The following is a 25,168-nucleotide window of genomic DNA, read 5'->3' as shown; positions in this document are numbered from 1 at the left end:
AGTCTTATATCAGCTTGACGCAAGCAAGAATTATCTGAAAGGAGGGAACCTCAGCTGAGAAAACACCTCTGTAAGATCTTGCTATAAGGCATTTTCTTAAGAGTGGTTGATGGAAGAGGGACCAGTCCATTGAGGATGGTTCCATCCCTGGGCAGATGGTCCTGGGTCCTGTAAGAGAGCAGGATGAGCAAGTCAGGAAGAGAAAGCTTGTAAGCATCACTCCTCCATGGCCTCTGCATTGGCTCCTGTCTCTGGCTTCCTGCCCTGTTTGAGTTTCTGGCTTCCCTTGGTGAAAGTATAAACCAAATAAACCCTTTCCTCTCCAACTTGCTTTTGATCATAGTGTTTCTTTTCAGCAACAGAAACCCTAAGACAGAAACCTACTGTAGAAGCTTCCTAATACAGATAAGTACATATAGAAAAGGAGTTTTAATGGGGGTACTCTAAAATGGGAACAATGTCTCTGTCAGACACCATAGGATATCGAATAACAAGCCCAGTTCCAAGTGCAGGTGACCTCTTTGCAAGCTGTTGTTCAGCAAGGTCCCATGGACATCTTCCCCTAATATTACAAGCTGTTGCCTTTGTTCTCGGTTCCCTCCCCTCGATGAACGTGATGGTAAAACCTTAGTGCTGAAGACATCACGTGAATCACAGGACTTGGAGAAACTGAGCTCAGCATTGCAAAAAATGCGATGAGCTTAAGCACCAGAACCGAGCGAGGGCAAGAGATTGAACTACTTTATCATTTTATTATTTTTAGTAGCAATGGGGTCCGAACCCTGAACCTTTTGTGTGCTGGGCAAGCATACGGCTACCCCCAGGTCAGCACATCAGACCAGTCGCCTCCTGAAGCCATGGGAGATCACGGTGCTCTGGTATCTGGAGAGAGGCGAATGCAAAGGCATGTCGGCAATCTTTATCTCCGGAGGGCCTTTCTTCAGGACGACTTTCCGATCTTCCCCATGGCAAAGCCGCTCACTGTAACCCCAGAACAGAGAATCTTCCAAGGGGCCAGCATAGATCCCACACGCTTCTGCTTGCTAAGAGAGAAAACACTTTGCTGAATAGTACCAGATGTCGTTTTCATGTTAGGTTTAAAGACTTTTTTTTCTTTCTCCTCCCCCACTCAAGGACTATATTAGAGTGTATTGCTAATGTGGGTGCTGAAAATTGAACACAGGTCCTCTGGAGGATCAGCCGGTGCTCTTATAGGCTAACTAGGTAGTTGGCTGGCCTGCAACTTGATATCTAGACCAGCCTGGCCTTGAACTCACAGAGATTCTCCTGCCTCTGCCTCCCAAGTGCTGGGATTAAATGTGTGTGTCACCATGTCTGGCTTTTTTCTGGCTTTTTTTTTTTCTGTTTAAATTTATTATACAATTTTCTGTCTACATGTATGCCTACAGGCCAGAAGAGGGCACCAGTTCTCATTACAGATGGTTGTGAGCCACCAAGTGGTTGCTGGGAGTTGAATTTAGGATCTCTGGAAGAACAGTCTGAGCTATCCCTCCAGCCCTTGCTTTTTAATTTTTAAATTACATTTACACAAGTATGTCACCATCTAAGGCAAAATGGAAGGGGAAGAGCAGGCTACAACACAGTAACCGCTACTCAGTGTGCGCACGCTATTTCATTTCATTCTCTATACTTCATGGTAACTGTTTAAGGTAGAACTCTGCACACCCACACCCACCCACAGACACACACACACACACACACACACACACACACACACACACACAGTCACCGGTAATATTGTGAAAGTTTTGGGGAATGCATTAACACACACTGTAAAAGTGAAGCATCCTTAAAATCACTAAAGATCCAGCTGAAGATGGCAGCTCAGTGGTAGAGTGCGCTCAGTACCAAAAGGAAGCCTGACAGGTCAACCCTCACACTCAAACAAAACAACAACAACAAAAACAACACAAGGAGGAGGGGCTAATGAGATGGCTCAAGTGGTAAAGGCTCCTGCAGTCAAGTCTAATGACCTGAGTTCAGTCCCTGGGACCCACATGGTGAACCAACCAGAGCACCCCCCTACTCCCACACACTTACACATAAATGTGTGGTAGTTTTAATGTAATTGGCCCCCATAAGCTCATAGGGAGTGACACCATTAGGAGGTGTAGCCTTGTTAGAGTAGGTGTGACCTTGTAAGAGGAAGTGTGTCACTGTGGGGGTGTGCTCTGAGGTCTTCTTTGTTCAAGCTATGCTCAATGTGGTACACAGTTCACTTCCTGTTGCCTGGAGATCAAGAAGTAGGACTCTCAGCTCCTTCTCCAGCACCATGTCTGCCTCTACGCTTCCACATCCTGCCATGATGATAATGGATTAAACCTCTAAAAATGTAAGCCACCCCAATTAAATGTTTTCCTTTATAAGAATTGCCGTGGTCGAGCCGGGCGGTGGTGGCGCACGCCTTTAATCCCAGCACTCGGGAGGCGGAGGCAGGCGGATCTCTGTGAGTTCGAGGCCAGCCTGGTCTACAAGAGCTAGGTCCAGGACAGGCTCTAAAAAAGCTGCAGAGAAACCCTGTCTCGAAAAAACCAAAAAAGAATTGCCGTGGTCATGGTGTCTCTTCACAGCAACAGAAAGACAAAATGAAACATACCTTTTACAGAAGCAAGCAAGCTTTCTTTAATACACTCAGTATTTCCAATTTCAGTTCATAAGGTTTTAATTTTGTATTTCTAATAGGCGAAAAGAATAGCTAAAAGCAGTGTCTTACCATGTAATGCTATTAATTTTTCTAATTTATTTATTTTTATTTTATGTGCATTGGTGTTATGCCTGCATGTATGTCTCTGTGAGGGTGTCAGATTCCCTAGAATTGGAGTTACACTTGTGAGCTGCCATGTGAGTGCTGGCAGAGCCCAGGCCCTCTGGAACAGCAGCTGGTGCTCTTAACCACACTCTCTCCAGTCCCTGCAATGCTATTCATTAAGCCATCAAATTATATAAAATAGATCCCAATATTAAGACTGAAGAAAAGCCAGTCATGGTGGTACACACCTTTAATCCCAGCATTTGGGAGGGAGATCAGGTGGATCTGAATTTGAGCCCAGCCTTGTCTATATGCAAGTTCCAAGATAACCAGGAATATATAATAAGACTTTGTCTCTTTGTCTTTCTCTCATACATATACACACACACATAAAACAAAATTTAAGGAAGTCTTAGTAATAAATGTGTGTAGACTGGCATTTCATACCTGTTTTAATTTCTTTAGGTTTTGTTTTGTTTTTTAAGTATTAAATAAAAACATATTTCAGGCTGGGCAGTGGTGGTGCACACCTTTAATTCCCGTACTCAGGAGGTAGAGGCAAGCAAGACAGCTAGGGAGAAATCCTCTCTCAAAAACAAACAAAACCCAAAACCAAACCAAAAAAAAAAAAAACCCCATATATCTCAAGGAAAATGTAATTTCTTTTATTTTATAGCATTATATATGAGCATTTTATAAGGAAATAGTTGAGCCATGTTTTATAATTTATTTTATTCCATGTAATTATTTATAATTTCTAAGACTTTTCTGCCTTGTCAAAACACACTCTTATTCAACATTAACTCTTCTATTGAAAACTTCAAATTATTTATAGTATACTACATTCTAACTCTTTAAATTAGAGAGATATGTTGGCTCATGTCTGTAATCCTAGCTCTGGAGAAACTGAGGCAGGAGGATAACCATGAGTTCAAAGTCAGCTTGGGCTATCTAGTGAGTTCTAGGAGAATCTGGGCTCCTCAGTTTGAGAGGGGGTAGTGAGAAGTGGAAGGAAGAGGAAGAGAGGAGGGAGAGAGGGAGGAAGAGAAAGGAGGAGAGGAGGGGAGGGAGGGAAAAGAAGAGCCCTATAATGGCCAGTTTGAATTTGGAAAACATTTTCAAATTGGCTAGCAGCACCGAAGGGCAAGTCTTACCTGCAAACCTAGAGCAGCCGCTTCCCTGGCTCTGCTTGAATATCCAACACGGTCTCAAATGGAGCTCCTGTGCCGTAGCTTTACTATTCACGCCACCTAAGCCGGCTCAGCCTCCAACACTGCCCATAAGTGGACGTGACCTCAAATGCTGTCATGCGTCCATTTTAAGTTTGCATTTGGGTTATTTTTGTTTACAAGTATATGTGAAAATATATAAAATGAGTTTTTTGCATTGATATATATGCCTTAGAAATTATACTAAATTGGGGTTCTATTTTTATTATCACATTTAGTTTGTTTAGTGGGCACGTGTGTGTGCACACATTAGCATGTGTGTGTGCGCAGGCCAGAGGACAACTTGGAGGAACTAGATTTCTCCTTCCATCCTGTGGGTCCTAGGTCAGCCTCCTACTGTCAGGCTTGGTGGAAAGCGTCTTTACCTCTAACAGCCATAGGCAGGCTTTAACCTGAATATTGGTGAGAAAATACCTTCAGATTCACATTCCTGAATTTCATGCTTTCTTTCCAAGGCATAACGTAACGTGTCGGGATCATGCCTTGCTTTAGTGAGAAGCGTGGCAAGTGAATCTCCTCAGACCTGAAGATTAGGAAAGGAGAAAGGGAGTTAACTTGTGTCCACATCGTTCTAAGACAGTGGTTCTCAACCTGTTGGTCATGATCCCTTTGAGGGCATGTCAAATGGGGTCACAGGGGTCACTTAAGACCACTGGAAAACACAGGCATTTACATTACAATTCATAACAGTAGCAAAATGACAGGAAATGGCAACAGAAGTAATTTTATAGTTGGGGGTTCACCACAACACAAGGGTCCCAGCATTAGGAAGGTCGAGAACCACTGCTCTAAGAAATGGATGCAGTTTGGGTTCATCACACCTGACAGCTGCGGGACAGAGAGCTGTGATACTGAGGTTCATCACACAGCAAGCCAGCCAGCTGGGTGTGGTAGCTCAGGCCTCTAATCCCAACAGTTGGGAAACTGGAGGATTGCTATGGAGACCATCCTACTCTACATTTTGAGTACTGGACTAGCTAGGGTAGAGTGAGGCCCTTCCACAAAACAAACAAAGCCAAGTATCACCAAGATCAAGTTAGGACAGGTACGTGTACTCCAACTACAAACGTGTATACACCCAGGTGTTCATTTTTATTTGGTGAGTGTCTGTGAACGAAGATGCCTTTCACAGGCCAGAAGTGGGCATTACAGTCCCCTGGGACTGGAACCAGAGGGAGCTGTGAGCTGCTCAATGTGGGTGCTGGTTCTCTGGAAGAACAGTGGGTGCCCTGAACCACTGAGCCATTCCTCTAGCCCCAGTCTAGATTTTGTCTAGGTTTTCTCTGTGTAACAGGCCTGGATGTCCTGGAACTTGCTCTCCACACGGGCTCTAACAGTAGACCAGGCTTGCCCCAAACTCACTGAGATACTCCTGCCTTTGGTTCTCAAGTGCTGGGATTAAGGGCTTGTGCCACCACCACCAAGCCCTACAATCTAGTTTTAAGAGTGAATATAGTACACCATAATTTGCTTCATATCTATGAATTGTACAAAGTAAATATGAAGCAATAGAAAAAAAAAGCAAAGGAGGAAGGAAAAGATTAACTTGGATTCTGGATTTATCCAAGCTCTATATTTAAGTCAGACTCACTATCCCTGCAAACTTTTCTCTATGAACATTTAGCTTTCTGTCCAAATCCTCAGAAGTGTGTGGTGGTTTGAATGAGGATGGTCCCCATAGGTTTGGGAAGATTTGGCGGTGTGGCCTTGTTGGAAGAGGGTAGGTATTGAGGTTTCAAAAGCCCTAGCCATTCCCAGTTAGCGCTCTCTCCCTCCCTCCCTCCCTCTCTCTCTCTCTGCCTTGTGCTTGCTTATAAGATGTAAGCTGTTTCAATATGCCTGCCTGCCTGCCTGCCTGCCTGCCTGCCACTACGCTCCCTGACATGACGGTCATGGGCTAACCCTCTGAAACCATAAGCTTCTTATAAACTCTTTCTTCTATAAGTTACCTTGGCCATGGTGTCTCTTCACAGCAATAAAAAAGCAGCTAAGACAAAACGCAAACTTACTGTGCTCTTGCATGTCCCAGACTGCACAACAAATCAAGAAAACCCAGGACTGAGAGTTGGTGGTACACACCTGTAATCCCAGTTATTTGGGAAGCAGAGGCAGAGGCCTCACAAACTCCAGACCAGCACAGGTAATTTAAGGAGACATTACCCCAGATCGGGGAGGAAAGACTATGAGTCAGAGGGGATGGAGGGCACCAGACAAACATGGGCTCAACTGAAACAGCAAGCACGGGCCGGCATGGGTCTGCACTTGGTCCTCTGCATATGCTAAGGCTGTTAGCTTGGAGGTTTTTGTTAGTTTTAAATAAAGTGAATTCTTTTTAAGATTTTATTATGTAGACAGTATTCTGCCTGCAGGCCAGAAGAGGGCACCAGATCTCATTACAGGTGTTTGTGAGCCACCACGTGGTTGTTGGGGATTTCAGGACCTTTGGAAGAGCAGTCAGTGCTCTTAACTGCTGAACCATCTCTCCAGCTCAGGCTGGCCTCGAACTCAGAGATCCACCTGCCTCTGCCTCCCGAGGGCTGGGATTAAAGGTGTGCCCACCACCCAGTTTAGCTTGGACTGTTTATGGAACTCCTAACGGTAGGTAGCAGGTGTATCTCTGACTCTTTTGCCTGCTCTTGAGACTCTTCCTCCTATTGGATTGCTTTGTCCAGGCTTGTTATCTTGTTTTGCCCTGTTTGGCTGTCCTCTCTAGGAGACCTGCTCTTTTCTTATGAGGAAACAGAAGGGGGGAAGGCAAAATATATCTCTGGGGGAGGGAAGGTGGTGGGAGTTAAGAGGAATGGAGGAAAAGGAAGTTGGTCAGAGTGTATTTATTATATGAGAGAACCTATTTTCAAATAAAAAAAAAAAAACCTTAGAGGCTGCAGCAGTTAAGAGCACTTGAATGTTCTCTCCTGAGGACAAGGGTTCAGTTCCCAGCTCCCACACTGGGCTGCTTACATCTGCCTGTGGTTCCAGTTCCTCCCAAATCTGATATCCTCTCAAAGCCTCCAAGGACATACATACACCACACCCACACAACCAAGTAATGGGTGTTTTAATAATAATTAAAAAAAAAAAACCCAAACCAGAAGAATAACAGTATTGAGGGGCTTCCAGGTACAAGGGATGAAACTTAGGTGGTAGAGAGTTTGCCTAGCATGCATAAAGCTATCTCTAGCACTGCTAGGTGGTGCTCACCAGCACCTTGAGCACTCTGGGGGTAGAAGCAGACTGAGTCCAAGGCCATTCTTGGTCAGCTACATAGGTAGGCCAAGGCCAGCTTGGGCTACAGGAGACCCTGTCCTGGGGGTGTAATGAGGAGGCTGATGAAACTCGGTGGTAGATCACTTGCCTAGCTAGTGTGAGGCCCTATACCATCTCTACTACAAACAGCAAACCAGCAGCCCGGAACCCCGAGGTCCTCACTTATTGGCAGGCTTCGCTGCATTCCCTGCTGTGCTGCTCTTGTCCAGTTTCGGCAAAGCAGGACAGGCATCTTTTTCCAAAGCCATCACTGGCAGCAATGACAGAATTCTTACCTAGAACCTCACACAGCCTAATTCTGATGAAACTGCTGCCGTTGATGTAACAATTGTCCTGCTAACGCCACAGCAACCCTTAGTAGCTAGGAGTAAGCAGCTCGGAGCTATTTAAGTCTCTTTGTGAGAAACACTATCATCAATTAAAACACGAGAATAGTTGGAGCCGCTGCGAATTTGGCAAACAGGAAAAGTCTGCTGACTAGAGCCGCAGGACGCAGATCAGTTGGTGGCATTAGCTCGGCATGAATGAACCCTAAGTTCAGTCTTTCACACTGGAGAAACCAAATGGTGGTGCACGCCCGTAACCACAGCACTTGGGAGGAAGAGACAGGAAGGTCAGATAGTCAAGGCCATCATTTGCTACATAGCAAATCTGAGGCCAGCCTGGTCTACACAATGAGTTCTAAGGACAGCCGAAAGTATATTATTACAATCCTATCTCAAAAAAAAAAAAAAAAAAAAAAAGAAAAAGAAAAAAAGCTTCTGATATTTACTTGCTTTCAACAAACAGATGGTGAGCAGCTTCCACACAGACTTGTTTCTGACTTTAAGAGTGCTTGAAAGGGGTCAGTGAGACGGCTCAGCAGATAAAGATGTTTGAAGTACAGGCCTTACAACCTAGAGCCCACTTAAAGGAAAAGACACCTAACTTCACAAAATTGCCCTTTGAGCACAACATGCATGCCCCCCCACCTCCATCTCTTACCCACCTAATAATAAATAGCTTTTTAAAAATTGCCAAACAATAGAACATGGTGGCATAAATCCATAATCTTAGCACTACTTAGGCTGAAGCAGAAAGAGGTTAGTCCATACCAAGATTCTGCCCACCCTACAGGAACAATTGGATGCAAGAGCTGAACAATTTATATATATTTTAGCATATTTTAATGGAATGTGTTAAAACCAAAGCATAGTTCGCCACCAAGATAAATCAGAAAACAAAAGCTTCTTAACGGCATGAAACAGTGAGCTGGCCAGAGCGATCGCAGGTAGAACTGGGCCGTAACAGTCAGTACAGGCAGCAGAATGAGAAATTAACCCGTGCTGCACACCTGACAGACATGGCCACCTCTAACACGTATTTACTTCAAACAAGAAACAGCAGCAGTTCTCCACTCTCTAGATTCAGTGCACAGCACAGCAACCTCAGCAGAAACGGAAACTATGTTTACTATGTTTGTACAAAGGTTTATCTTCAAAACGTCTAAAATGTGCCTAAAATATGTCCAAATCCTGAGGATGGTCCACCTCGATGGCTTCCTCGGCATCCAGTTTGGTTTCGCCAGGTCCTTCCTGGGCTTCATCAAGGGAGGCCAGGGCCTCGTTGGTGTCGCTTGCAAAAGTTTCTCGTGATGTGTCGTCGTCCTCTTGAAAGTTCAGACTTTTAATAGCTTGTTTCATTTTTTTCCCCAATAGCTGTGTTCTTCTTTTTCTAGCAGCTTTTTTATTTTCATATTCCTTTTGATTTTCAATGTAGAAAATGTCCTGAAATAAAAACAACTTTGGCTAAAAATAACAAAACAAAACCACCCCCTATTATTTGTTATAAGTAAATTATGAGGCAGGCATTTTATCATCACCTGTTTCTCCCAACCAATCTACTGTTAGGTAGGCCGTGCTCACTCTACTATAACACACTGTCCCATACCTGCTTGCTAAAAGAGAAACTACTATGGGGAAATTTTATTTAGAATTTAAATAAACTGTAACTGATAACACAAAAACCAGAATAAAAGATTAAAGACATACTCACTTTGAAACATCTTAACTACATGTGACTGCCTGTGCTATGAAATCAAAGTGACCCATTTAAGAACATGCCATTTGCAAAAATGTAACAATTTCATCTTTTAAGAATACTATTGTAGGGATGGAGAGATGGCTCAGAGGTTGAGAGCACTGACTGCTCTTCCAGAGGTCCTGAGTTCAGTTCCCAGCAACCACATGGTGGCTCACAACCATCTGTGATGAAATCTGGTGCCCTCTTCTGGCCTGCAGGCATACATGCAGGCAGAACACTGTCTACATAATAAATAAAATTAAAAAAAAAAAAAAAACCTCTTAAAAAAAAAGAATACTATTGTAGAAGCTGGAAAGATGGCAGTTAAGAATACTTGCTGCTTGTCCAGAGGACCTGGGTTCAGTTCCCAGTACCAACATGTTGACTTACAACTACCTGTAACTCCAGTTTCAGGGAGACCCAACAACCCCCCCTCTGGGCTAAGAGCACTGTACACACATGGGATGCATACATACATGCAGGTAAACACAAACACAAAACAAACACTGGAGAGCACAGTGCTTTCTAACACTGGCACTGCTGAAACTCCAGGCTGGATATGTAGTCTTCACTCTACTTGTAGTATGTAGCTATGGTATCCCAAATTCTGACAGTCAAAACTGCTTTCTGAGGCACAAAACTAGTACCAGTAAATATATGCTTGTTACAGTGCCCTGGCTAGCCTGGAACTCACTCTGTAGACCAGGCTGGCCTCAAACTGTGAGTATCCTCTTGCCCCTGCCTCCCAAGTGCTGGAATTACAGGTATGTAATTCTGCAATCCTTGAAATTACATCCTGGTTTCAAGAGGTTAAGATGCATTTTTATTTTATATAGAAGCACATTTTAATTTATTAAGCATCTTGAGCTTAAAAAAAAACTCTAGTAATATCTTCCAAAGCAGTAAATGATTATGAAGTTCCTTTTCCACCAAACACTGCAAGTCAAGAAACTGCAGGTGGGGCATGGTGGTGCACACCTTTAATCCTCAGCACTCAGAAGCACAGGCAAGCCAGGGTTACACAGTGAGACCGGTCTCAAAAGCAAAAACCAAACCATTACCTTCTCATTTACACACACACACACACACATACACACACACACAAAAAAAAAAAAACACACACACACAAAAAGCTCTACTCAGCAAATCTGGTTCTGGCTTCCAAACTCTATAGACTGACTGTCACCAATGTGGCAATTAAAAGACTGGTTGCAGCATCATGACAGATACATGTCTGGCATGGCAAACACTTTTACCATTGGAGACATCTAGCCAGCCTTACATTTGACACTTAAAAAAAAGTCTTTGTTTTCTTTATTGAACTTGGGTTTTTGGGCATACTAAGCACATGCTACACTACTGAGCTACACCCTAGTTCTCAAACTCACTTTTACTGCACCTGTAGAAAATTTTATTACACTTATTTGTGTGTGTGCATGCTTGTGCACATGTGGTCAGAAGACACTAGCAGGGGTCAGTTCTGCAGGCCCACCATGTGGGACCTACGACTAAACTCAGGCTGTATGCCTTAGCGGCCAACTTTTAACAACTGATCCCTCTCACTGGCCCGACTGCATGTTTTTTTTTTTTTAAATATTTATTTATTTATTATGCATACACAATATTCTGTCTGTCTGCAGGCCAGAAGAGGGCAGCAGACCTCATTTACAGATGGTTGTGAGCCACTATGTGGTTGCCGGGAACTGAACTCAGGACCTTTGGAAGAGCAGGCAATGCTCTTAACCACTGAGCCATGTCTCCAGCCCCCCCCCCCCCCCGACTGCATGTTTCTAAAACCAATCCTCAAAACGCTAGACTAGCCAGGCGGTGGTGACACACACCTTTAAACCCAGAACACAGGAGGCAGAGGCAGGTGGATGTCTGTGAGTTTGAGGCCAGCCTGGTCTACAAAGTGAGTTCCAGGACAACTAAACAAAACAAACAAACAAACAAAAAACAAAAGAAAAGCCGGGCGGTGGTGGCGCACGCCTTTAATCCCAGCACTCGGGAGGCAGAGGCAGGCGGATCTCTGTGAGTTCGAGACCAGCCTGGTCTACAAGAGCTAGTTCCAGGACAGGCTCTAAAGCCGCAGAGAAACCCTGTCTCGAAAAACCAAAAAAGGAAGAAGGAAGAAAGGAGGGAGGAGAAGGGAGGGAAAGAAGGAAGAAAGACTGAGTAGAAGTCCAAAAAGAACTATGCATCTTTTTTCTCCTCTTCCTGGGACAGGACCTCATATAGCTCTGTCTGGCCTCAGACTCACAGAGATCCACCTGCCCCCACCTGTACCTGTGTGCTGGGATTAAAGGCAAGTACCACCCTTCCTGGCTCCCCTCTATCTTCTAAAATGGGATCTTTCCTGAGATGTGCACAGGCCCTCCTCCTACACTCCTGCTTCTACTTCTGCATGATACAATTACAAGTGTGTATTTTTACAAGTCTGGCTTTTTGATGCATCATAAAGCCAAGGACACAGTCATTGTCATTACCTTAATTTGTTCTTCACTGATGCTAGGAGTGTTCTTCAGGAGATTCAGAAAAACCCCACCGGGTGTTCTTCTTCGACTACCATTCTACAGAAAGGAATTAAAAAAGTAAACTATATAGACATTTCCATAGCCAATTTTTCGAGATTATTTCCAATTTATTTTGCAACAATTTCACATGCAAAGACTGATTACTTATTTAACAGTGCTGAGACAGAAATCAGGCCTTTGCCATGCTAGGAAAGTACTCAGTCACCGAGCTACAAGCCCAGTGCAGGCCACGGGCTTCATGAATGACCAGGATATATCTGAATAGACATATGCTTATGGGGACAGCCAGGACCAGATTTGAAACCCAGATCTGATTCTGGCACTTTTTAAGATTTTTAGATTTAAATATACACACTAAGATATATGTATCTACTGTTACATCCCACTACTCATGATGACATATTCTATAAAGTTGCCACCAACACTGAACTAGCAACCATTAAAACATAGCTCTACATGTAGTATAACATTAATTTGTTCAAACTTGAATACTGCTTAAGGACACTTTCTTTAAAACAATCTGTTGGGGTTAAGGGTGTAGCTCAGTGGAAGAGGGCATGTTTTGCACACGACTGTGCCTGATCACCCACCAAAGTGACAACAAATCAAACCGAATCAAACAAAATGCACGTACACACACAGATTCATTAATACTGGACTAATGGTCAAAAGCATTATAAATCATTATTAGTGCTTACTATTCTGCCTTTTAAGCCAGTTCAGATCTCTACCCTGACCATATTTACTCTTCTCTGCCCTCTTCCCTTACACCTCTATTCAATCTACTTCTTTTCCCTCAGTGCTAATACACTTGAAATTATATTTATTGCTTTTTTAAAAAAAAGTTAAACTTTTTTTTGAAGAAAGGTGTGCATACATGAGAAGTTCAGTGGACAATGTGCAGGAGTTTGCTAACTGTTCCACCATGAGTGGGACTAGGGATGAGCTCAGAACATCAAGCTTGGCAGAAAACGTCTTTACCTACTAAGCCATTTCAAAGGCCATTTTTTGTTTTTATTTTTTTTGAGACAAGGTTTCTCTATAGCTTTGGTGCCTGCCCTCGAACTGGCTTTGTAGACCAGGCTGGCCTCGAACTCACAGAGATCTGCCTGCCTCTGTCTCCCGAGTGCTGGGATTACAGGCATGCATACCACTACCTAGCCTCCCCCACTTTTTATGAGACAGGTTCTCATTATGTAGGCTAGTGAGTCAGAAACTTACTAGGTAGCTCAGCTCAGCGATCCTCCTGTCTCTGCCGTCAATGCTGGGATTATAGGCATGTGCCACCATGCTTGTAAAATTACTGCAATAAACTGAGTTTTTTTTGTCTTCAGACTCAACAGCTCTCAGTACAAAGCAGGCACTCATTAGTCAAAAAGGATATATCAAAAGTACACTTGAACTCACATCTCAATATTCAGTAGACCAGTATTAACTCACTGGAACATAGTTTTCTTTTTTAAAAATTACAATATTATTAATAAACCTTGATCTTCATGTTCAAGTAAATGAAAATCTAAATAGCTTATATGACTAATTTTATCTTTGTTGCAAATTTCTATAAAATTTAAGATTATAGTCTGTTTTTTCAGCAATGTTCTCAATTCTTTTTCAAATTTGTTAATTTTAAATATCATGTGTGACAGTGTGAGTGCCGGTGTCCAGAGAGGCCAGAGCCTTGGGTCCCTGTGGGGCTGGAGTTAAAGGAGGCTGTGAGCCATCCAACAGGAGTGCTGGGAACTAAACTTGGGCCCTCTCAAGAACACTACGAGCTCTTAGCTTGTCAGCCCTACAGGTTTCTTTTCTATCTCCACAGCATGTTACTACCTGTGCTGTGCCTAGTGGGTCACACACCGCAAACCAGGAGCAGAAGACAGACAGACATCCACACTTCCATCCTTACTTCACAGTGAAAGCTGAATTAACGAAATCTGTAAACCATGTTCACAGAGACACTGTCCTTAGTCTTGCCAGTGTAGAAACAGTGAGCAGTTTTTCTCAACTGCTTTTCCTGTCATTGCTCTCCCACATAAGGATTTTTTTCAGATAGTTTTCCTTCTTACCTGAACTTTTTTTTTTTTTTTTTTGGTTTTTCGAGACAGGGTTTCTCTGTAGCTTTGGAGCCTGTCCTGGAACTAGCTCTTGTAGACCAGGCTGGTCTCGAACTCACAGAGATCCGCCTGCCTCTGCCTCCCGAGTGCTGGGATTAAAGGCGTGCGCCACCACCGCCCGGCTAGCTGAACTTTTTTTTTAAGGTTCATTTATTTATTATGTATACAATGATCTGCCCACCTTCAGGCCAGAAGAAGGCACCAGATGTCATTATAGATGGTTGTGAGTCACCATGTGGTCGCTGGGAACTGAACTTGGGACCTCTGGAAGAGCAAATAGCCAATGCTCTTAAACTCTGAGCCACCTCTCCAGTCTACCCTTGAGCTCTTAATACATGCAGTTTTACTGTGTATCTACTTGTGATTTGGCTTATTTTTGAGGCAGGGTCTTGTCTAGGCTGTCCTGGAACCCTAAGCAATCTTAAGCCTCGGCTTCCTGAATGCTGAGGTTACAGACAAATCCCATCATCCTCAGTTCTTCTATTTGACTTATTATTATAACTTAAGTATTTTCAAGACAGGGTCTTACTCTGTAAACTAGGCTGGCCTTGCAACCATAATGCCAGGCACCAAGCTAAGCTGTGTACCATCTCATCTATCCTTATAGCAAAGGATTCGTCCTCATTTTCTACCTGAGACTGAGCACAAGAAATTGAATAATTTAGCTAAACCACAATAAGTTGTGCTCAAAAACCAAAGCCTTCCAACTTGAGCTTTCGGTTCCTTCTAGACAGTTATCTTAAAATTATTCCTGTAAGAGGGTATAACGACACAGCCTACAGTATCAGCACTGATGAGGCTGAGGTGGTACCAAGTCTGAGGATGGATAGCTCGAGCTACATAGTGAAACCGGGTCATCAAAGTGGGGGTGGGGGGCAACAGAGAGGAAAGGTCATTTTGCTTAAATAAATAAAATCCAGATAATGATATAAACCCAGAAACAGGTGCCAGGCAGTGGTGGAACATGCCTTTAATCCCAGTACTCAGGAGGCAGAGGCAGGCAGATCTCTTTGAGTTTGAGGCCAACCCTAGTCTACAGAGAAAGTTCCTAGCCAGTCAGTCAGAGAAACTCTGTCTCACAAAAACCAAAACCAAAACCAAAACCAACCAACCAACCAACCAACCAACCAAAACTCCCCAAACCAAACCCAGAAACAGCACTAGCATTACCATTATGGAAAGACCACCATTCTGTTCAACTTCAGCCGTTTCCATCAAGAGTTCAATGGCTTTTTTGGTCCCAAGTATCCTCACTACTCGGGCTATCAGGTCTTTCTTCGGTTCCTGTAACCTGTTGAGAACACAAAGCAATTACTACTGTTGAAATCTACTTTAACTCCCAGTGAGTTCTCAACTGGAATTCAAATCTTCCTGCTAACGCTCGCTTTTCTAATCTCCATCGGTGACTGTGGAGTCACTGACAGGGGACAAGCTGCTCTTCAGTCACTGGAGGTTGCTAACCTCAAGCCCCATCTGTTCTTTAACTAAGGCTCTTCATTTGCCTTTTGGATTATGGCAGTTCACAAAATCAATGAGGTGAATGAATTCAGCTCTAAATGTAAAGATGATAAACTCGTGCACATCTGCCAAGACAAGTAACAAACATATAGTAGGCTTTCAGTTATATGCTTCAAAATTAACCTTCCGATGGTTTCTTATAGCTTAATCCTAATGGTCGGCCTTATCTGCACACGTCAATTCTTTCAAATGTTAGATACATTATTTTCATCCTACTCTTCAGAGATGAATAATACAGGGAGTGCCAGGCACGATGGCACACGCCTTTAATCCCAGCATCCAGGAGGTAGAAATGGGATTTCTGTGAGTTCGAGGCCAGTCCGGTCTACAGAGAGTTCCAGGACAGACTCCAAAGCTACACAGAGAAACCTTTTCTGGGAAAAAAATAAAAATAAAAAAGACAGACGCTTGTTGGGGAATATTATTTTCAGGTGTGTGACTTTTGTTTCTACCGCAGTTGATTAACTGTGAAGCTGTGATTCATTGCCTCTCTAAAACACCCGACGGGCTAATTAAGCGCTGAACGGCTAACAGTGAGGCAGAAGCAAGGACAGGCGAGGCTAGCAGGCAGAGTAAAAAAGGAGGCGAGAAAAAGGCACGCAAGAGAACAAGAGGAGGACACCACGGGTCAGCCACCAGCCAGCGACTGAATAACAAGGAGAGAACCAGAGAAAGATAAAAGTCCAGAGAGGAAAGGTAGATGGGATAATTTAAACTAAGAAAAGCTGGCAAGAAACAAGCCAAGCTAAGGCTGGGCATTCATAATTAAGAATAAGGCTCCATGTGTTATTCATTTGGGAGCTGGATGGCAGGCCCCCTAAAAAAGCCAGAAGAGTAAAACATACAACAGACCCCATTTCAAAAGCAGTAAATGAAACAAATACAGGGAGCTGGAGGAACTCTGCTAACCGGGTCAAACAGAGCCTATGGTCCCCATAGAAAAGAAACAGTGCAGAAGACTTTTCAGCTTTCAGTCAGACCCAGCAACTTGGTTTCTCCTCATAGGAAGCTATGCAATACTGTGGAAAAGGAGGAGGAGCAGGTAACCAAGGTTCAGCTTCAGGTCTGACCCTCACAAAGTCAACAACCTTGTGCAAGCCGGGTAATTCCTGGGCCTCAGTTTCCTCATTGCTGAAGGAGACTTTGGTTTATAAATTCTACATTTCTTCAGAATACAAATTCCAAACTTCTATTTAAATTTTTTGTAGGTGTAAGTGTATTACCTGCATCTATGTCTCATGTTTGATGCCCAGGAGGCCAGAAGAGGATGCTAGGTCCTCTGCAGCTGGACTTGAAACCCAGCCTGATTTTGACTGTTTTATTTTTTGTGTCTGAGTGTTTTGCCTGTATGTATACATGTGCACGCACCATGTGCACGCACCATGTGCATGCAATGCCCGCAAAGGTCAAAAGAGGGTCTTCAATTGCCTGGGACTGGAGTTACAGATGGCTGTGAGCTGCCGTGTGGATGCTGGGAATCGAACCTGGATCCTCGAACCTGGATCCTCGGGAAGAACAGGCAGTGCTACTAACTAACGAGCCACCTCTCCAGGCCGCAACCATCTTAACAATTAAAAAGAAAAACAAAAACCCAAAACAAAACTAACCAGTACAGATATTGTCTGAAACATTTGTTTCCTGACAGCAACACTTATTTTCAAATATGTGACTAGTGACTTAGAGCTAGTAAGTTAATTAGAATCTGAACCTGTGAAAAATGAATGAATTGACAATTTAGGATCTGCCAAGCAATTCTACTTACCCAAAAGAAATGAACATATATGGTCAAGGATTTACAAGCAAAGGTGTTCATTAACAGCATTAATCATAATAAATAAATGCAGACTACTTATTCAGTCTGGAGATACACAGATCTATACACATGCAATAAAAACACAGGGTGAGGGTATGGTCGTGATTGCCTACAACCCCAGCCTTTGGGGAGGTAGAGACAGGAAAATCAGATTTCAAGACCCACCTTGTTACATAGTTAAGTTTGAGGCTGGCCTGGGTTATGGGAGACCTTTCCCAAAACAAAACCCCAAAATACACAAAAAGCAACACTCCTCATTTATAAATTAATAAATAGCTAGGCATAGTGAGTGGCGCACGCCTTTCATCCCAGCACTCGGGAGACAGAGGCAGGTGGATCTTTGAGTTCAAGGCCAGCCTGGTCTACAGAACTACACAGAGGCAGGGAAATCTTGCTTTAAAAAAAAAAAAAAAAACACTACAAAAATGAATACTGCTGTGGCTGCATCTGTATGGCAAATTTGCAAGGACAGAAAGTACGCCTGTCTGGGAAGGAGAGAAGGATGTTAGCAGTAAATGGACATACAGACATGGACACCAAGAATTTTACTGGATGATGAGAGAAAGGTTTTAAATGCAATGGTTGTAAAAATATAATAATAAAAGCAATGGTTGTAAAACCAGATTTGTCTCCATAAAAAAATCAACACCTGAAAAGAGTGATTATCATATTAACATATCAGTTTTTTACTTTTCATCTCAGAAATAACAGTAAAAATTACATCCATTTATTTGTGTGGATGAATGTGGAGGTCAGGAGACTTGCAGGAGGCAATTCTCTGCTCCTACCGCATGGGATCAGGGAGTAAACTGACACCAGGCTTGGGGAGCAGCTGAGCCATCTTGCCAGCCCCCTACCCCCCTCCGATTTTTCCCCCTTTTGAGACAGTATCTCATCTAGCCCAGGCTGGCATCATGTAGCTGAGAACTCATTATCTTAAACTTTTGATCTCCCATCTCCTTAGTGCTGAGATTTCAGGCATGTAACACTATGCCCAGTTTATGGGGTACTAAGGATTGAACTCGGGGTCTCATGCATGCTAATCAAGCACTGTACCAAGTTCCAGTTCAAAGTTATCTTTAAAAAGACACAAATGTAGGGACTGGAGAGATGGCTTGGTGGTTAAGAGCACTGACTGCTCTTCCAGAGGACCCGGATTCAATTCCCAGTAACTACACAGTAGCTCACAAATGTCTGTAATTCCAGTTCCAGGGAATTGGACCCCTTCAAACCAATGTACATTTAAAAAAAAGACACAAATGCATTCATACTCAAATATGTCCTCGGCTGATTACTTTAGGAAAAACCAAACCAAACCAAACCAAACCCTCAGCTAGGTGTGATAGACACCTTTAACTCCAGCTCTGAGAGGCAGGTGGATCTCTGTGAGTTTGAGGCCAGCCAGGTCTACATAGCAAGTTCCAGACAGCAGGGACTATAGAGACCCTAAAATCAAGCAAATAAAAACAACCTCACAAAGGAATGTATTTAACATCTATTTTCTTCCTGTAAATACAGATATGTAGTCAAGTGCTTACCTGAAAGCAATCTCATCAGCCACTTTCTCCTGAGAGTCATCTTCTGTGATCTCATAGCGGCCTTTGTAGTTCATCTCTGGTCTGCTACCCAGTCTGTCTTTGACAGGCCGCTTCCGTTTGAGGTGGCCTTGCCCATTCTCTTCCTCCTTTGACCCTGGTTTTTTGTCACCATGCATATATTCATCTAGATCTTTGTCTAATTCCTTTGTATACTCTTGAGATTCCCGTCTAAGCTTCTTAGCAAGCAAATAATTATAGGTCTCAGACTGCCTGCTTTTGTCAAGGGTGCCTTCCATTCCCAAGATGCCAAGTTCAATGGCCACTGCATCTTGGTTTTGTTCCTGAAGCACGGCACCCCAAATGTTGTTCACCTTCTTTCCGCCATTGACTGCTTTCTGACTGCTCTGGCCAAGTGGAAAAGGCTCTGGCTTGGGAGGATGCTGACACTTCTGTCGCTTGCGTTTCCAAGGAGAGCACTCTTCATCTGAGTCCGCGCTCTCCTCGCTCGAGTCCACGTTTCTAACAGCCCGGTACTGTGTGACTGGTGCACAGGCAGCACTGTCCCCACCTAGTACTTTCTGCAAGTGAAAGAGATTACAGTCAGTTCCAGAGCATCCATCCCACCTACCACGGGCCAGTTTCCACAACGATGTAGTATTGCGCACGCCTGCCACCCCCACATTCTAGAGGCTAAGGCAGGAGGATCACAAGTTTAAGGACAACTTATGTTCAGGCCTGAGTTGCACAGCAGGACCTCAATAAGGAGAAAGGAGGAGGGAGAAAGAGTGCAGTAGAGATTCACCTGAAGCATCAGAAACAATCACACTCCAAAGACGCTGAAACAAATCTAACCCCTATTAAATTAACTCGGTCTGAAAGACCGCCTAAAAAATGTACCAAAGGGCCGGGCGGTGGTGGCGCACGCCTTTAATCCCAGCACTCGGGAGGCAGAGGCAGGCGGATCTCTGAGTTCGAGGCCATCCTGGTCTACAAGAGCTAGTTCCAGGACAGGCTCTAGAAACTACAGGGAAACCCTGTCTCGAAAAACCAAAAAAAAAAAAAAAAAAAATGTACCAAAGGGCTGGAGAGATGGCTTAGTGGTTGAGAGCATTGGCTGTTCTTCCAGAGGTCCTGAGTTCAACTCCCAGCACCCACATGGTGGCTCACAGCCATCTGCAATGAGATCTTGTACCCTCTTCTGGTCTGTAGCTACATATGCAGACAGAACACTGTATACATAATAAATAAATAAATCTTAAAAAAAGGTACCAAAGCCTTTATTTTTCACCTTTAAAGACCACATTTGTGAGAATGACATACGCAATAATTGTTACTGTCAGTTAAGACAGTTATCTTTCTCTCCAAAAATATATTTTCTCATTGGATATACCAACTTCCCTTATATGGTTCCGCAGCTACTCCTTTAAGATTTGATGGTATAGTAGAGCCTGGCGACCCACAACTTCAATTCCAGCATTCTTTGGAGGCAGAGGCAGGCAAATCTCTGTAAGTTCAAGACCAGCCAGGTCTACATAGTAAAACCCTATTGCAAAAACAAAAACAAAAACAAACAAACAAAAACAAACATTTGATGGAAAGCTCTTCTGGGGAAGAATCCCAGACATATCTACTTTTAACTGCAGATTTCATCACGTGCAGTAGCGCACACCTTTTTTTTTTTTTTTTTTTTTTTTTTTTTGGTTTTTTGAGACAGGGTTTCTCTGTGGCTTTGGAGCCTGTCCTGGAACTAGCTCTTGTAGACCAGGCTGGTCTCGAACTCACAGAGATCCGCCTGCCTCTGCCTCCCGAGTGCTGGGATTAAAGGCGTGCGCCACCACCAGGTTTTTTTTTTTTTGAGACAGGGTTAGTGCACACCTTTTAATCAGAGATCAGGAGGCTGAAGCAGAAAGATCTGGTTTTGAGAACACTTTGGGCTACAAAAAGACACCATGACTCAAAACAACAACAAAACCCCTCAAATTCAGATTTCACACATTATGTTAACCAACTTTTTAACTAAAAAATTTTTAAAGGAACTGAAAAATAAGATCCTAGTATTAATTTCCTAAGACATCTACATGTGAAGATAATCACTTAAAAAATCTGACCGCCACATAATAACCACAAAAATTTATGTGGTATAACATGATGCTTCAATTTGTGTATGTATTTTGTAATGTTCAAATCAGGGTTGTTAGCCTACTTATCACTTTAAATGTTTATCATTTCTTTACGGCTTTAAAAAAATACTTTATGGCGAATAAAATCCTTTTATGGGGGGGTACACTTGGCTTTTAAGTAGAGGGGGCTTGAACTCAGGGCCTCCAGCATGCTAGGCAAGCACTCTGCCAACTGAGCTACACCCCCACCCCCTGGCTATTCTTGAAATATTCGCTATTGTTAATCAGTCACTCTGGCATGCAAATAGAGCCCTGAGTGTATTTCTTCTAACTGTAACTTTGCCCTCAATCTTTGCTTTTTATACTAAACACAAAACCAAGCATTTATTGAGTTCCTCTTAGGTATTTAATCTGAGTGCGGTGTCTTAAGCCAGTGACACTAGTCCGCCAGTAACATCTGCTGCCAACATTGGCCAGGCCTTACAGTGGCCATCACGCCAGTCCCACCGGAACACCAAAACGGAGCAGTTAAATATTTTGCAGCTAGTGGCCGTGCCGAGGATGGAGGGCGGGTAGCCTGGCAGGTAGCCCTCCTGCGGGAGTACCAGGAGTCTCAGAAGATTAGGAAGCATCCTAGAGTGGCAGGGCAGTGGGATAGCCCAGCACTTCTGGAGCGTAAGCGGCAGGACGACAGCTCACGTGCCAGTCCAGCCGTGGGCGACACCGCGAGACGCCGTCTGCATCCCCGGACAACAGAAACAAAGCCTCGTGCCTCCATGCTGCACGTGGAAGCTGCCCAAACTCGGGGGGGAACACTGAAGACGGGGCCCCGGGTACGCGAGGACCTCGCTATCCATAAGCATCAAACGCAGTTACAGCTCTCTGTCCCCACGTTCTCCCTTTGGGCAAATCCTGTCCCCAGGAACGGCTGTGCTGGAGCGGGGAGTCTGCAGAGGCAGGAGCCGCAAGCGAGGGGATGCTCGCCCGTTCCGGGAGGCCGCGAGGCCGGCGGCTCCGCGGGGCTAAGGCTCCGGCGGGGCCCCGCGGCCTCCGAGCCGCCGCATCCCGGAGCCGCCCGCGCCCCTCCATCCCGGCCTCGCGGCCCCCGGCGCCCAACCCCGTCTCCCCCGCGCCCTCTCGCTCACCGCCATCTGCGTCGGCCTGTCGCTGGGGACGACCGTCATGTCGGAGTCCGAGTCGGAAAGCTGCCCCTCTTCCATGTCGCCAGCCTCCAGCGCCATCTTCCCGCGGCGCGCAGGGTCAGGAGAGCGCTTCCGGCGGGCGGAGGGAAGGCCCGGTGGCCGCGCTCCGGCGCCCCCGTGCGGGCGGACCCGCGGCGCCTCCGCAGGCCCCCGCGAGCCGCCCCATAGCGAGAGTCCGCGCGGGGAGGCGGGCTCCGTGCACCGCCGCGAGCTCCCGCCACGAGGTGAGGCGGCGCGCCGGGTCGCCGCTCCGACCTCCCGCCTCTCACCCGGATGCTCTGCGCAGGCCTTCCGGCCGCCTGGCTGCGCCGCCGCCTCCCTCGCTCGGCTCTCCCGGCTCGTACGCGCGGCTGTGCCTGTGGTCACTGGGCCCCGGCTGTCCGTAGGCCGCCTTTGCTGGCGGCTCTTCCCGAGCCTCCCTTAGGCTAAAGTAACTAAGTGAGCCCCCTTTTCCAGGGTGTTTGGTTAATCACGGCTGAATTCTTTTTAAAGTGTTGTTAATGATAGACCTATATTGTAAGCAGTCGTTGTAATGTTTATTTTTTTCCCTTTAACCTATGCTGATGGAGGCCGGGGCCCTTTGATCCTTTATTTTGCAAGAAATAAATCATATTGTGTGCTGCCACGCTTTCTACATCACTGTGAACTTTGACTCCCTGGAACCATGAGACAAAATAAGCTGTTATTAAATATTAAATAGTTTTCTATTATTAAATAGCTTAAATATTAACTCATTATTAACTATTAAAATAAGCTTTATTATTAAGTAAATAATGTTTCATATTCAGTATGAGGTGGTTTAGCGCACAACTAAACAGATAAGCCAGAGGCGCTAGCCCAACCCCTGCCACCACCATGGGTTCCCCAGCCACACCCCTGTCTTCCCTGAGCTGGCAGCTGGTGCCTGCTTGTCTCTCCAGTTTATCCTAGGGATGAAAAGTGACAGGGGCTGGAGAGATGACTCAGAGGTTAAGAGCATTGCCTGCTCTTCCAAAAGTTCAATTCCCAGCAACCACATGGTGGCTCACGAGGGCAGGCTGTCTTTTGCAATTAGGACCTTAAAAAAGAAATCACTATTTCTTGAAATATCAAACAAAAAAAAATCACTGTTTTGTGCCAAACTGGTATGCCAGTACTTGTAGTAGGCCGACATCCATGTCTACAGAATTGTAAAATAAAATTTTAACTTTCCATCTTCTCTTGAATTTAAAATTACAAAGTGAGGGTGTTGTTAATTCGTGTATAAAGCTAGCTGGTGGCGGGGATGCCGCCCGCAGCTCATCACTACAGAATGGCGCCCACCTGGATGGCTGAATCCACAGAAAGCCTGAGAAAGCTTGGGAAAGAATAGAGTAAAGCATGTTTTCTTGGTAGCAGCAATTTCTCCGGTTTGGCTCTGCTTGCTAGAGATAAGCAAGCACTCTCATCTAAGAGAGGCTTCCTGACTCAGCTTTAGCTGCAAAACCCTGCAGCTCTATTTTTTTGTTTTGTTTTATATTTTATTTATTATGCATACAACATTGTGTCTACATGTATGCCCGCAAGCCAGAAGAGGGTACCAGACCTCATTATAGATGGTCGTGAGCCACCATGTGGTTGGTTGCTGGGAATTGAACTCAGGACCATTTGGAAGAGCAACCAATGCTCTTAACCACTAAGCCATCTCTCCAGCCCAACCCTGCAGCTCTTTTAAGAGGTCCTGCTATGAAACACAGTGTTGATGAAAAGCTGAACGCATGCTTTTCGGTTTTCAGCCATAGCAGGAAAAAAGTTGTGCCGTTTTAAAATGCCTGCTTTCTGGGCCGTCCTGCCAGGGCAAACTCTGACTCTTTCAGGCAGGCGGTCCAACTGTGGTCTGTGAGCAGAATGCTGCACCTTGCTTGCTGGCAGGGACCTTGAAACACCATAGAGTTGTGGCAATAAAAATGGCTACAGCTGGTACCTCCACCATGAGGCTGGAAAGCTAAGGAATGGGCTGGATCTAGCCGGCAAAGCCACGGCTTTAATCCTACCCATATTGCTCAGTAATTTAAAGGCTCATGTGGTCAGAAAAAGAGAGAGAAAGATACAGTAAAGAGAGATTCAAAAACAAAGACAACCTCTAAATGATTTACAGTGAATTAAAAATGTACGCAGGCTGAAGGTTAAAGTTCTTAAAAGTAAAGAAAGTGTGGTAGTACACACCTTTAATCTCAATGCCTGGGAGGCAGAGACAGGAGGATCTCTGAGTTCAAGGACAGCCTGGTCTACAGAGTTATTCCAGGACAAAGATATACAGAGAACCTATCTCAAAAAGTAAAAGTAAAAATAAAAGAAATGGAAGTTACAACAAAGCTGTACAAAGATGGAAAATACACAGAGAATCTTGATACTGTATACTATTATGCTCTCTTTGAATTGTTTGAATGCTAAGGAGCAACAGCTGCTAAAAAATATTTGTTTATAAATGCTGCTGAACTAATCCAAGATAGATATTTTGAAAATACCTTGACTTCAGAATTTGGATCTAAGGATATGATACTTTGGAAAAGAGATTCTTCTTTTGTTTTTACAGAAAATGAGACCCTGTGGATTGCTTCTATCCCATTATGGTATGATAGACCATGCCCTCCTGAAAGGTTGCTGTGAACACCTTCAGAAAATTACTTCACCCAACTGATGACTGAGATGAACCTGGTACACAGGTTACACCATGAAAGATCTGATTAACAGCGTCCCCATTCAGCAGGAAGCAGTTTGGAGAGAAATAACTATGTCCATATTCCCAAATATTGTTTATAAATGTTCTTTTACATTTAAAGGGGGATATGATATAGATATGAATAATTTGCATTGGTATAGATTTTGCTTTATTGATAGAGATTTAAGGTCAATTTTGTTATATATATATATATTTCTGCTCTTGATTAAGGTATTGTGATTGTGTAGCTCATTTAAAAATGTAATGTATAATTAGGAAATATAGGTTGTTAATGGATAATCATCAATAATCAAACTTGTAGTCA

At 44.2% G+C, this 25,168-nt stretch overlaps 2 protein-coding genes across 2 annotated transcripts; both read right to left on the bottom strand.

Moving 5' to 3' along the window:
• Window positions 1-824: 824 nt before the first annotated feature.
• On the bottom strand, window positions 825-7,962 carry Tex43 (testis expressed 43). Its single transcript, XM_038331114.2, has 3 exons — window positions 7,429-7,962; window positions 4,414-4,606; window positions 825-1,043 (listed from the first exon to the last, which is right to left on the bottom strand). The coding sequence occupies exons 1-3, from the start codon at window positions 7,512-7,514 to the stop codon at window positions 834-836; spliced, it is 489 nt and encodes a 162-aa protein (XP_038187042.2). The 5' UTR covers window positions 7,515-7,962; the 3' UTR covers window positions 825-833.
• A 453-nt stretch (window positions 7,963-8,415) lies between these two features.
• On the bottom strand, window positions 8,416-22,307 carry Phax (phosphorylated adaptor for RNA export). Its single transcript, XM_038331113.1, has 5 exons — window positions 22,107-22,307; window positions 18,842-19,419; window positions 15,143-15,263; window positions 11,814-11,897; window positions 8,416-9,032 (listed from the first exon to the last, which is right to left on the bottom strand). The coding sequence occupies exons 1-5, from the start codon at window positions 22,200-22,202 to the stop codon at window positions 8,763-8,765; spliced, it is 1,149 nt and encodes a 382-aa protein (XP_038187041.1). The 5' UTR covers window positions 22,203-22,307; the 3' UTR covers window positions 8,416-8,762.
• Between the last annotated feature and the right edge of the window lie 2,861 nt (window positions 22,308-25,168).

The sequence above is a fragment of the Arvicola amphibius genome, chromosome 5 (assembly GCF_903992535.2).
Source record: "Arvicola amphibius chromosome 5, mArvAmp1.2, whole genome shotgun sequence".
Lineage (NCBI taxonomy): Eukaryota > Metazoa > Chordata > Mammalia > Rodentia > Cricetidae > Arvicola > Arvicola amphibius.
The sequence above is the reverse complement of the archived record's forward strand: the minus strand, read 5'-3'. Positions and strand labels throughout refer to the sequence as shown.

Excerpts from the sequence above, each read along its gene's own strand:
- Tex43 (XM_038331114.2), bottom strand. The coding sequence starts at position 7,514 with ATGGCTTTGGAAAAAGATGCCTGTCCTGCTTTGCCGAAACTGGACAAG. Across the intron at positions 4,607-7,428 it reads GCAGCGAAGCCTGCCAATAA|GGATCATGACCAACAGGTTG; the intron begins GTGAGGACCTCG and ends ATGCCCTCAAAG. Across the intron at positions 1,044-4,413 it reads TCAGGAATGTGAATCTGAAG|CAAGCAGAAGCGTGTGGGAT; the intron begins GTATTTTCTCAC and ends TTTCTCTCTTAG.
- Phax (XM_038331113.1), bottom strand. The coding sequence starts at position 22,202 with ATGGCGCTGGAGGCTGGCGACATGGAAGAGGGGCAGCTTTCCGACTCG. Across the intron at positions 15,264-18,841 it reads GCTGATGAGATTGCTTTCAG|GTTACAGGAACCGAAGAAAG; the intron begins GTAAGCACTTGA and ends TGTTCTCAACAG. Across the intron at positions 11,898-15,142 it reads ATGGTGGTCTTTCCATAATG|AATGGTAGTCGAAGAAGAAC; the intron begins GTAATGCTAGTG and ends TCCTTTCTGTAG.